General features: G+C 31.0%; 1 protein-coding gene across 6 annotated transcripts in view; it reads right to left on the bottom strand.

Moving 5' to 3' along the window:
- The window catches only part of LOC108910883 (nuclear receptor coactivator 1), a 91,598-nt gene extending 79,656 nt beyond the window's left edge, over positions 1 to 11,942 (bottom strand). For all 6 annotated transcript variants that reach the window (XM_018715629.2, XM_018715643.2, XM_018715648.2 and 3 more), the window contains exon 1: positions 11,857 to 11,942. In XM_018715629.2, the coding sequence (XP_018571145.1) occupies positions 11,857 to 11,942 (86 nt within the window). The remainder of the gene's footprint in view (positions 1 to 11,856) is intronic.
- Positions 11,943 to 12,181: the final 239 nt, after the last annotated feature.

The following is a 12,181-nucleotide window of genomic DNA, read 5'->3' as shown; positions in this document are numbered from 1 at the left end:
TCGGATAGAGAGCACTCTTGATAGAATAAGACGAAAAATGTATACCAGCACTACACTACTTCGTTTTACACAGGCCAGTTCAAATAAATTTGGTTTACATGAATATTTTAGTCAAAAATTCATAAATATTGTGGAAATTTACTTGTTAAATTTTACACATTTACAATGGTGTTTACACACAAAATGTAAATATACATATTATGTACATACATATAATATACATAGCTAATACGTTGAATAAAATTAAAAGTCTGAATAGTGAATACACTCATCTTATATTTTTAATTATTCCGTTATTACGATTTATTGTTATTTTTTATATGATAGTATGCGTACAAGGTCATTCACATAAATTCTGCCTCCTTTTCCCTTGTTGCTTTCGTATTTAGAAAAAAATGTATGGGTAAAGTTATAGAAAATTGTGATTACAAACCTATACACAGAAAAACAACTGAATATTGTATTTCGAACATTTTATTAAACCTATATTTTCTTTAAACAGAACACCCGCTACATTATTACACATTTTGATAGGAGATTCTGTCGGGATTACGATAATATAAAGTTTGACAGATCTATCTGCAACAATAAGGAAGATTTGACCAAAAGAGTATGCTAACAATTAACTCTTTAGGTCGTATCTTGCTTGTTATTCGAGATAGATCTATCAAATCCGATATCACTATAATGTCAAGGATGTGCTCTATTCAAATTTGTAAAATTATACAGGATGTTCTATAAAAAAATATCGTAAATTTGAACTCTTCGAAATGCAACATTAAACTGTTTTTCTAAAAGCAGTTTTAAAAACAAGAAAATTTCCTACAACTTTAACCTATAACATTTTTTCCAAGTACGAAATGACAAAAATATTTTTATGTAGTGCCCCAATCTTCAATGTTCTACTTCTGATTATCACTTTGCCATGCTTTACATTATAGATTATTATGAAGTATAAAAATCGCAAGCTTTGACGTTTTATAGACAATCGCACTTTTAGTAAGACAATGATAGAACAAGAAATTCTATCTATACTATAAAAATGTTGAAATTTAAGGATTTCTTTTATTTTTCATCTCATTTTTTTGCAGTGAAAAATCACGGAGAACATACAAACATCAGAAAATGTACCTTTTTTTTTCTTATTTTGAATGTACTGTCAGTTGTCTTACACCCTGAAGAAAAATTGTAAAACTGGTATAGTGAAAACATATTGTTTCTAACTTGCTTAAATTTTTTAAAATTCTGGGAAAAATGCATTGAAAATTCCATCCAATCAGTCGGATGGTGTCAAAATAACCAATATTTTAAGTCGTAGTTTCACATAACATTTACAAAAATTTGTTAATTGTGTTGAAAGTTTGCTTGTCATTTGTTACAAAAATACACTTTACTTCATATATGTCAAAGCGAAAATCAAAAGAATTGAAATATCAACATACTGATTATTTATGTTATATCTAATTTAATGGGTCGTTCTGCACACACCTATAGGCAAATCTTAAACTTTTTATAAATTTACAGAAGATTTTGCAATTTTGCGTTACAAGTATATTACAGAAACTCTTACAGAAATCGTAATTTCTTACGACTGAGCTTGATGTCATCGGAACTTACACGATCCTTTTGTGAGGTTAGGAAAAGACAAAATAGTTTCGACGAATGTATTTATTTGAAAAGCGAATTTATTAATTTACGAAACAGGAATATAAACCTACTGGAACATGCACTGGTTGCTATTTCGAGATCGGAGAGATTTTAATGTAAAAACTTTATTAAATCGTATTTCATATTGTGTTTTATGATTATTTTCTTTGCTTAATGATTTTAACATTAGATACCTATTATTTTTTTTTAAAGCAAGTGCAAATTGCAATTTTTTTATGTTCTGAAGGAAAATATTTTTGATACCATCAGTCTCTTTCGAACTGCTCAATTACTAACAAGGTTTATATTTTCATGGTATATAGATACAAAAAACTTGCTCCATCTTTATTTGTCTCGTCTCATTTTATATAAAAAATAAAACAATATTTGTAGGCGAACAAAGTAATTTTTAACATCAACCATAGATTCAGTTGAACTGAAGTTACAGTAATTATTTTGCATCTTTCTAACTAGGATCGTTACAGGGATGATTCTAGAACTGCATCCTGTAAATATGTTACTTACAGGTTAATAATAATAGCTTATAGAATAAAATTATACATTTACAGAAACTCGGAATCGACCCATAAGACTAGATAATAATAATTTAGAAAACATTACATTTTAAGTTGCTATACAAATTATAAATTTGTTTATCATACCACAAAAGTTTAAAATTTATTAATTTGCGTGTTACAATTTAAAAACAAATTTTCAACGTGATCGCGTCGCTTCCAAAAGCTCATTACCCACCAAAGTAATTAATATAGTAATTACCGTTCCTTCATCTTGTATCCGAAAATTGAAATTTCTATTTTCTAAACAAATTAATTACTTATTTAACCACCATTGTGTTACTCACTGCTTTCGTTAAGCAAATCAAACCAAGTCGTTATCCGGTTCAGAAACAGGAAACTACGCCAAACCGGGCTTTAATAGACAGACGATTCAAGTGTGTTTATCATTTTTGTGATAAATTAGTTAAAATGAAACAGCTGATGTTAATGGCTATTGCCTTATTTTTACACTACGTTCTCAAAATAGAAAATTATTTAGCAAATCAAGCTAAATGCAATCAAATTTAATTAATCGCTAAAAAAATATTGCCGCTCTTGATCAATTTATTACACAATGTTTTCGTTAGTCTACTCACTAACGTCCGTGTTGAGATATCTATTTTACAATACTGCCAAAAAACACACATTAAGAAGATTTAAGAAAAAATAAATCTATGCTCATTCCGATATTTTGCTGCGAACGATTTCGTGCAGAGCCTGACATTTTATCGAATATTTTCGATTCATTCGGACGAAAAAAGTGGTACCTATTAACTTTTTATTACAGCAGAGATTCGTGATTTCCGCGAGGATGTCTGTTGGGTAATTATTAATGGATTAAATTTATTTAAAATGTTAATTCGTTTTTAATTTCTGCATCTAATTGTTACAAAATAACATGAGTTGGAGTTGCGTGTTCTTTTATTATACAACAAAGGACCCGGGCTGTTTAAGTGAAAGTTGAACCATTATTTAGTTAAGACGATTTCATTTTAAGGTATTTCGCGAACGTTGGTTAAAAATGAATGGCGGAAAAATTTAGGTGTGCGTTCCGTAGCGAAATAATCTGGCAGACGGATAATTTCTATAAACGCGCTACGTTAAATCTAATGTTGCCATTATGCTCTACTATTTGTTTTAACCGTCATTATACAGATTAGCGGTCATTAACTTTTTTGTCTATATACAGATTAAGGTATCAGGGATAGGTTGTTGCGCTTTCCACGTATCAGTGGTGACAACTGACAAAAATATTGACTCCTCTGAGTCATTGACCAATACGTATTGATTTCAGTGACGGATGACGCTGATACGCGCTGAACTAATAGAGACACGTACCATACACATACTCCCATATAATATAAAAACACATTATAGAACATTCTTTTCCCGAATTGTACAAAGTGATGATTTTTGGTTGAAAATTATCCTTTGCTTACGTTGCAGGTGAATTATGAATAGCGCAAAACAGTTGAAACCGCGAAGTTCGGTAAACGACATCTATATCTATACAAAAAGTCAATGACTCTAAATCAATCGTTCAGTCACGGTTAACACTGCGCCGAATCTATTGGCGTAAGTATCGGTTGTGTGGAAAAAATTATTCTTGGACGAGGAAAAGTGTGTGCTCATCTTGGTCTCTACACCAAAACACAAATGGTGTTGCGGTGGAGTCTCAAGAGCGCTGATGGATCAGTGTCAAAGGGAATAGTAAGTCTCTCTTCTCTCACTTCAGGGGTGAGAGATATGGCACTTGGTAAAGCAACAAATCGTTAACTATTTGGATTTACATCTCGATTTACGTATTGAAATTATTTATTTATGGCACTGGATTCACACAATAAGAATTCAGTGCAATTACAGATACAGATTAGTTGTCTTTTGAATTGGAGTTAAAATTATACGCCTCAAAAAACGTCCTGTTTACACCGAGTTGCTAATCAAAAACTAAGCCTTCTGTCGTACTCCGTTGATTGTTAAAACGTAGTTTTTAAAGCAAATACTTTGGCTGCTTTGGTATGTTTAGAATACCTTAAAATAGCAAATAATACAGCAGAACAGAGTTGTAAAAATATTAAGTTGATCTATTTTTAATAAACTATAATTTTTAATAAATCTTAGTTTCCCTTTTACTTAATCTGTCAATTCTTTAGATATAAAACATAATTTAATAATAAGTGCGATACACGCCATTGTGATTCTGTATTTTATCACATACATATATACAAACCCTAACATTTGGAATAAAAATATTGTACAATAATTTTATTAAGCGAACTTGCTGTGAACATTTCACATTATGATCTCTAAAACAATGCAAATGACGTATAGATTTTTTTTATGGAACAATGTCAACATGTAGAATTCAGCGGCACTGAACTGAAACCACAATATAACATGCACAAAACATCATCTCTTGAAAAACCATGAACTTTAGATCCATTTTTACTAATATGTGCACAGCAGATGGAAGATACATGGTTTTTAACACTCAACAGTTACAAAAAAATGCTTTACAGTATTAACTCAAGATTATTTCCTCAATCTAACCTCAATATCGAATTATTTAAAATCGCATTGTAAAATAGTATTATTCAATTACCTAACGAAGTTAAATGGAATAAAATCACAATCGGTGGAAAACTTAAACTGTTAATTTAAAAAGAAGAGAAAGAGAGAAAGCTAGCCATAGATTATTTTATGTACATTGGAAACTTATTCAAAATTGCCATTTAATAATATTATTTTCTTCAAAACGACGTTCCGAGCACTTTTCATAACGAAATTATTTTTGGTTGCTTTCGCTCGCAGTTCTCGCGATATTTTTACAGGATCTTAGATTTATCTTTTTCCCTACATCTAAAGCGCTTTATACTAGCTAAATCATTTACGTTTGATTTAGGTTAACCGTTAACTGTTTATAAAATTTCTACCAAAACATTCTCTAACTTGTATCAGAAACTCGTTGGCGTATTTATTTTTTAATACGCGATTTATAGAAGATTGACATATTTTTAATTAGTGAGAGAGTAATAATTAAGTAGTTGTTTTTTAAATGGCAGCAAATCCTCATGTAAATTAGAGGTTATCGGAGTTTACGACACGAAGGCGATAAATCTGGAATGAAAATACATCAACAACTCGCTAGAAAAGAAAATTAAAACGTCGAACTTAATGTAAACGACTTCTTAAAAATGTTGTGATTTTTTCTACTGTACATTCTACCTTCTAAGAGAAAAATTAAAGTTACAGTTTTTTGCGGTTAGAGAAGAAGCATTATATAACTGTAAAATACGATATATACAGGGTTAATTGGAAAGTATAATGGAGGTTTACAGTAAGTTTTGAAAAATTCACGACTAAAATGGATTCTTAAGGAATTTGTGAATTCGAAGGGGAATTTGATTCAATTCAACCTGAGGCCTAATGAAAATATAATTATTTAGTTCGTTTATTATGTTTTTTATATGATTTTTTTTAAATTCTCCAAGAATATTAAGAATTTGTATCGTTATGTTTCGTTCCTCTTAAGAATGCACGTTGATTTCGTGTAAAACGAGGAAGAAAGGACTATACAGGGTGTGCGGAAACGAATGGGTAAGTTACCTTCGTACCATTTTGCTTCCTTAAAATGTTACGAGCCTCCAAAATAAGATTTATAGTCAATTTCAATTTTCTTTAGTAACCCCTTTTTTAAGTATTTAAATGAAACCTGACATAGGAGTTAAAATATTGAGGTCGCGAAAAATAACAAACATAATGGTATTTTTTTGTTTATAAGCAGAAAATTTCAATAATTTTGCTCATTTTTATCAAACGTGACTGTATTTACTGTTGAATATCAGGAAACATGAATTTTCTACCGCAGTTATCAATTACTGACATTTGGAGGTTTTCTAACTAAACTTCACCATTTTTAGTGTTTTATATGTGCTTTTATTAAATTTGTTTACTATCGTTATTATATTAAATAACAAAAGCTTCACTATGCCAAATTTCATTGAAATAAAAAAACTTAAACGTTTTTTAAAGGTAACTTTTTAAAAAAGCAATATAATCCTACGGTCAACATGGTCTAAATCGGTTATTTATCCTTTACACACCAAACCACTTTCCACCATCACTATCCAATAATACCCTGTATCTAACTATTCGACACTTAATTATAAAAAACCAATTACATACCGGCAAGTAACAATGTTTGAGAAAAATAGGCTACGTTAATTTATTCTTAGAATACCTTCCATTTTTTAACAGCACCGTCCAGGTGTTATTCAATGAAAAAGCCTTGTAATTACAACTCTTACCAGCATAAATTGATCCTTTAATTACATTTGCATACACGCAGAATAGAAATATTAATTAAGTATACCCTAATCGTCCGAGCCCGGATACTGATCCCTCCGATTAAAAATTCAATTATTACACGTAATCATTTTATAAAGCAACCCCCTAATACCCACATAGAATAACTTATCGTTAGGGTAATCTAACGCAACAGATTTAACGAGTTTAAACATCACAAGAGATACATTCTCTGCTGTTTAAAATTTCTATGGGGATACTATTTAATTATTAACTTCGGTTAATGAGGGTATACCCTGTTTCGGTTTGCTGAGGAATGATAAGGTGAATATTCTTATTCAATCTCAGTTGCCCGCTACCCTAGTTTCATGTCCGGAGAAACAAGTACTTAAAGATAATTCGAAATTTCGTTTTTAAACTCCATGTTAACAATTTTCATATTGAAAACTAATCGTTTTGTATCTACTTTCTCTAATTTTCGCAGAACTATGCATTAGCTACACTGTATTTACTAATACAATTAAAGCAGTTCTTAAAGTGAATTTATTTCATCGGTATATCATGATATGTTTTCAAAGGAATTTGTTAGGTTGGTAATAATGTCTTGACAACTATAATAAAACAGTAAACCCTCTTTTATGACTTAAGAAATTCCTATGTTGTGGCAGCCAGTGAGACTCATTTATACAGGGTGTTTCAAGAATAGGATACAGCTTAAGCAGATTCCTGAGATTAACATTGATCCTGTCCACTTTGGAGCGTGGCAAAAAAAAATCGATTTCTGGCAACATTTTGAAAATTATTTCCTATCCATAATAAAATATCATATATTTTAATAAGCAAACTTACATGGACTTTTATAATTCATATCAATAATAAACGATTCGAATTTTACTAGTACCTAGATAATTATTACATCTGCACGAAGAAATGCTTTATAAAACTATATTTTTGTGTACTCCAGTTTGTGCAGAAAATTATCACAGCTGTAATTATACAGGGTGTTTCAGAAAGACCTCCCGTAAATACAGGGGTGATAGTACAACAAAAAATAAGAATTTTTTGTCTTATTAACTATATGTCTCTCTTTTTTGTTTTCGATATACAGAGCGACAAAATAAAATTTTTTAAATAGAATTTTTACGAAATATTTTTATAAAATTTGGTATTTAAGGATGCCAAATACGCTGGTGTAATTATTTTTTGTGAAAATCGATTTGTTTTATTAATTTTTAAAATACTTTGTGTAATTTAATTATTTTTAGGAAAAAATGTAAATAAAAGTGGCATTTTTTTAGATAGATAAAGAAAGAATTCAAATTTCATCAGTATGTAATAAAAATCATATTAAATAGAAATAGTTTTTTCTCGAAAACTGTTCACTTTATCGAATCAACCAACCAAGAGTATCTTTTTTTTACTTTAAGGTTCAAGCTATCTAAAAATATTATTTTTGTGCCTTTGTCATAAAAGGTATAAAAAATGGCATTAAGCGCTACAGCCATAGTCCGTCCCTGGCAAACCAAATAAGCCAAATATTTTCATGGGTCAATTTTTAAGGAGTTTTATCTGTATTAATAAATAATTAAATTACACAGAGTAATGTTAAAAGTTATGTATTAAATAAACCGATGAAATTTGCATTTTTTCTCAGCCTATCTAAAAAATGCCACTTTCATTTACTTTTGTTTTTTTTCCAATAAATAATTAAATTACACAGAGTAATGTTAAAAGTTATGTATTAAAAAAAAAACGATTATCAGGGGCGTCCTTTAGGAGGCCTATATCTTCGTAGGGTAGACCTCTAGGGAAAATTTTTATAGGGACTTGTCATGTTATTTTAACGTCCCCTGCATAAATCTGAGAGATTGCCCACGTATTCTGGGGCGCTCTGTATATTACGAAAATATCGATAGGAAAACCCTTGGCCAAAATTTGGGCACTAAAATACTCACTTTCATAATTAATTACTCAAGTACTACTCAAGTAATAGAGAGCGGGGTGAAGGGGGAACACGCATGCGTGCGCACATAATTTCTTTAATACCTAAATTTTTACCTCAAATATTAGGTACTCAGTATTTCTCAATTAATCAAGCTTGAACACTAAATTACTTAGTGTACTCGATGTTATATTTAAATTATAGTCAACAAGTCAACTGTGATATAATGGTGTATTTTAATAAAATCTTTTTTCAGTGTAGTACAATGCGGTTAATGGTACATATGTACCATTAACCGCATAAATATTCTGAAACAAGCTAAACCTATTTATTAAATTGTTTTCTAGCTACCTGAACACGGGATATACAGTACGAACTGTAAACAGGTGGTAACCTGATCCGCACAAAAAACTTTTGTTCTCCGAACCCCTACCCTGAAATTACCACTCCACGTTTTGTAGTTTATATTCAATATACCTTGAAGGGGTAATAGGCGCGTAATAAAAAACACATAAATACGTAATTATGCTCGTTAAGGCCAAAGAATCTACAGTTCAAGTGAAAGGTTATTGTCTTTTCAGGGAATTCGTTCTATTGATAGACAGGTGGGTACTGACAGGTCATATATTAGTATTTTCAAATATTTGTGAATGGTAAAGCAGCTCAACGTATTTCGTGGAGAAACAAATTTGAATTATAGTTTATGGTTTCCTCGCACACCTCCGAGAAGACTCACCGACCTTCTTTATTGGACTTTGACATTGTAATGCCACAAGATAATTCGTACCTAGAAACTCGTCTACCCAATAACCCAATGAAAACGTAATATTCTCAGTGTGGTGGAATGCAATAAAGCGTGTACCTGTATATACGTTTTACTTAGTGCTGAATCATCTTTTAATACAAATTTGAAATAAATCAAGATAGCCTTGGCGATTCCTATCTCTTAAATTATATACGTCTAAAATTTCTCGCAGGCAGCCATCAAGCGAGGAACCTCCGGAAACGTATTTTATACTCACTTCATTTTTTAATATAATCATTGTAAAATGTTTAAATAATTGTTCAAATACGCAGCAAACCGACGAACATTTTTTATCTATCCAGTAAGGAAATAACTTTAAATGTTATTCTGGTAATCCTTAAGTTAGGATAATCTTCCTATATAATTTTATTATTCCAGGTTTTATATACTACAATCGAGGCCACAACATAGCCCGCATTTTTTGCTTTATTGAGATTAATTGTGATAGGAAACACAATAATGTTTAAAATACTAGTAACATTTGGTAAAATAGTAATACAGATAGAACAGGGCTACTATGAAACTATTAATATTATTTTGCGACGGTATAATATTCTGTATAATTCTTGTAATCAATATTTTATTTCCATCTTCCCGTAATTTTATTATAGGTATGTACCTATATAGCGGCTATCTTTTATCAGTTGAAAACGAGTTCATAAATTACCTATCCGAGAGCTATCTATTGCACAAAAGAAATGGACTTAAGTATTTAAAAATGAGTAAGTAGTATATTATTGTTCTATAATCTCTTGACATCATTTTATATTAAACACTTTTAAAAACAACGCACGAGCTACTTTGTAACACAATATAGTGTTCCAAAGCTAACAAGGATGCAATAATGAACAGCTCCTTTTATTAAACCTTCATACCAAATTCAGAATGACTGAATTTTTTGTTGTATGTTTTAGAGAATATTTAACTTTAATTTTAACTTGTATGTATACTAGGTGCTTCGTTTGAAACGTACATTTCTTCCGCTCCGTTGACGAAATATTGTTCTAAACATTGAAAATAAAATTCTCACCAAAGTTCACCTCTTCAGTTTAATTTTTAGTACTCGCTATTTGATTTTAAAATTTTTCTATTCGTATGTCACGTAAACGTACATTTTTTTAAAAATTATCTATATCTGAGCTGTATTTCACGTTATTTTATTGTCCATAGGCAATACTTATAGCGGAATCTTTGTTAAAATATCGATAATTTTAAAAAATGTAGGTTTACGTGTTAAATGGATAGGAAAATTTTAAAATCAAATAGCGAGTACTGAAAATTAAAATTAAAAGTTGAAATTGGCAAGAATTTTTTTTCCGATGTTTATTTAGGACAATATTTCCTCAATGGAGGCGAAAAAATGCACTTTTCAGTAGAAGCACTCTAAATGTATACAGTATAAAATGTATAAATGAATATCTCGACATGCACTACACCATACATAAGACACAAGCAAATGTATCACATTCTTAACCAAATGATATGACATAAAAAATGCTAACAAAAAAACTCTCTGCCCCTCCTAAACACTTTATTATTAGCGTTTATTACCAGGGTGTATAATGTCACTTTATTTTTCATGTAGGTATATTTCTGAAAAATCAAAGCAATTCTTCTTTTTATATTTTGGAATTGACAGAGATATTACTTTGTGACATCACTGTGATACACCGGAAAATTCACAGAAAACTAGCGGTTACAATGTAACCGCAAATGTAACAAAAAAATAAACACGAGTGGCTAAAGTTTTCTACTTTCTTTAAGTTTTGGACCTATATTGAATAGAATCCAGCAATGTCCATAAATCATGAGAAGTAGTTTCATTTTACAGCATGTTAATAAATTTAATTCAATTTAATGTACTTAATAAAATATTCAACTCCTCCAATGCTTCATTTTGAGAACAAAAGTGGAAACAACGTTTTCTAAATAGTTTTTTCAGCATTCGGCTTAACACAAATGCAATGAACTTCCCACAACGCGGTCCTGAAACAATACGGCAAACGAAAATCTTGAAACATTACTTATTATGGTTAGGCACATAATACGCATATTACCTATGATTCAATAGCCTGTCCTCCGCTCCCCACCTCACTTAAATGAAGCAAGTTATTGACCTACTAGAATTTAACAACAGACCGAAGATCATCTTTTTATAAATCTCTCTATAAATATGCGACCTGGGCGAACAGTTTTTTGGTAGCGGCCGATACGTTTCCGAAAAATAGAATGGTCGCTCGGCGAGCCAAAAATTTCATCAATCACTTATTGGTTACGATCGGTTTGCGTTAACATTTCCAATGGAAAAGGAATGGCGTGGTCGATCACACAATAAAAGAACAATTACGGTGTGAACTAAGTGTGGCATTTAGAATAATAGTTGAAGCGTTTGCGTATCGAATCATGAAGATTGTGTTTTTAATCGTCAACAGCAGCAGTCCCGAGAAACGAGTTTCGTCTAGCAACAAAAGACGGCCTGTGTGTAAAATCCTTTGGTTTATAGAGAACTGGCAAGGTTCCAGTGACTAACTAATAAAGAAACAACAAACTCTCTGAAAGACCACACACACAACACACAGACATCAAAATCGGAAACCCACCGTGTGGTGTAGAAATCCGGAAAGAACGATGCGTCTTCCTCGTAGGGTGGTGTAACGTTAAGGTACATAGCACTATGTTCCAACATTATTAATTGTTAAATCCTGACTAGATTAAACAGTTGGTGTAACTCAACGCACATTTTTTTACAAGCACTATAACAACAATTCACTAAAACTTGTAATCCACACAGCTCCTAATGATCACAGCAGTAGTGGCACCACAGACACACAAGTTTCCAACTATTCGTCGAATGTTTCATATTCTTTTAACTTTTTTGTTTTTTGGATCACGGCACCCTCAATTCCTTCTGCGTTGAGGGGCTCG

This window comes from Anoplophora glabripennis, unplaced genomic scaffold (assembly GCF_000390285.2).
Source record: "Anoplophora glabripennis isolate ALB-LARVAE unplaced genomic scaffold, Agla_2.0 scaffold24, whole genome shotgun sequence".
NCBI classification, from domain to species: domain Eukaryota; kingdom Metazoa; phylum Arthropoda; class Insecta; order Coleoptera; family Cerambycidae; genus Anoplophora; species Anoplophora glabripennis.
The sequence above is the reverse complement of the archived record's forward strand: the minus strand, read 5'-3'. Positions and strand labels throughout refer to the sequence as shown.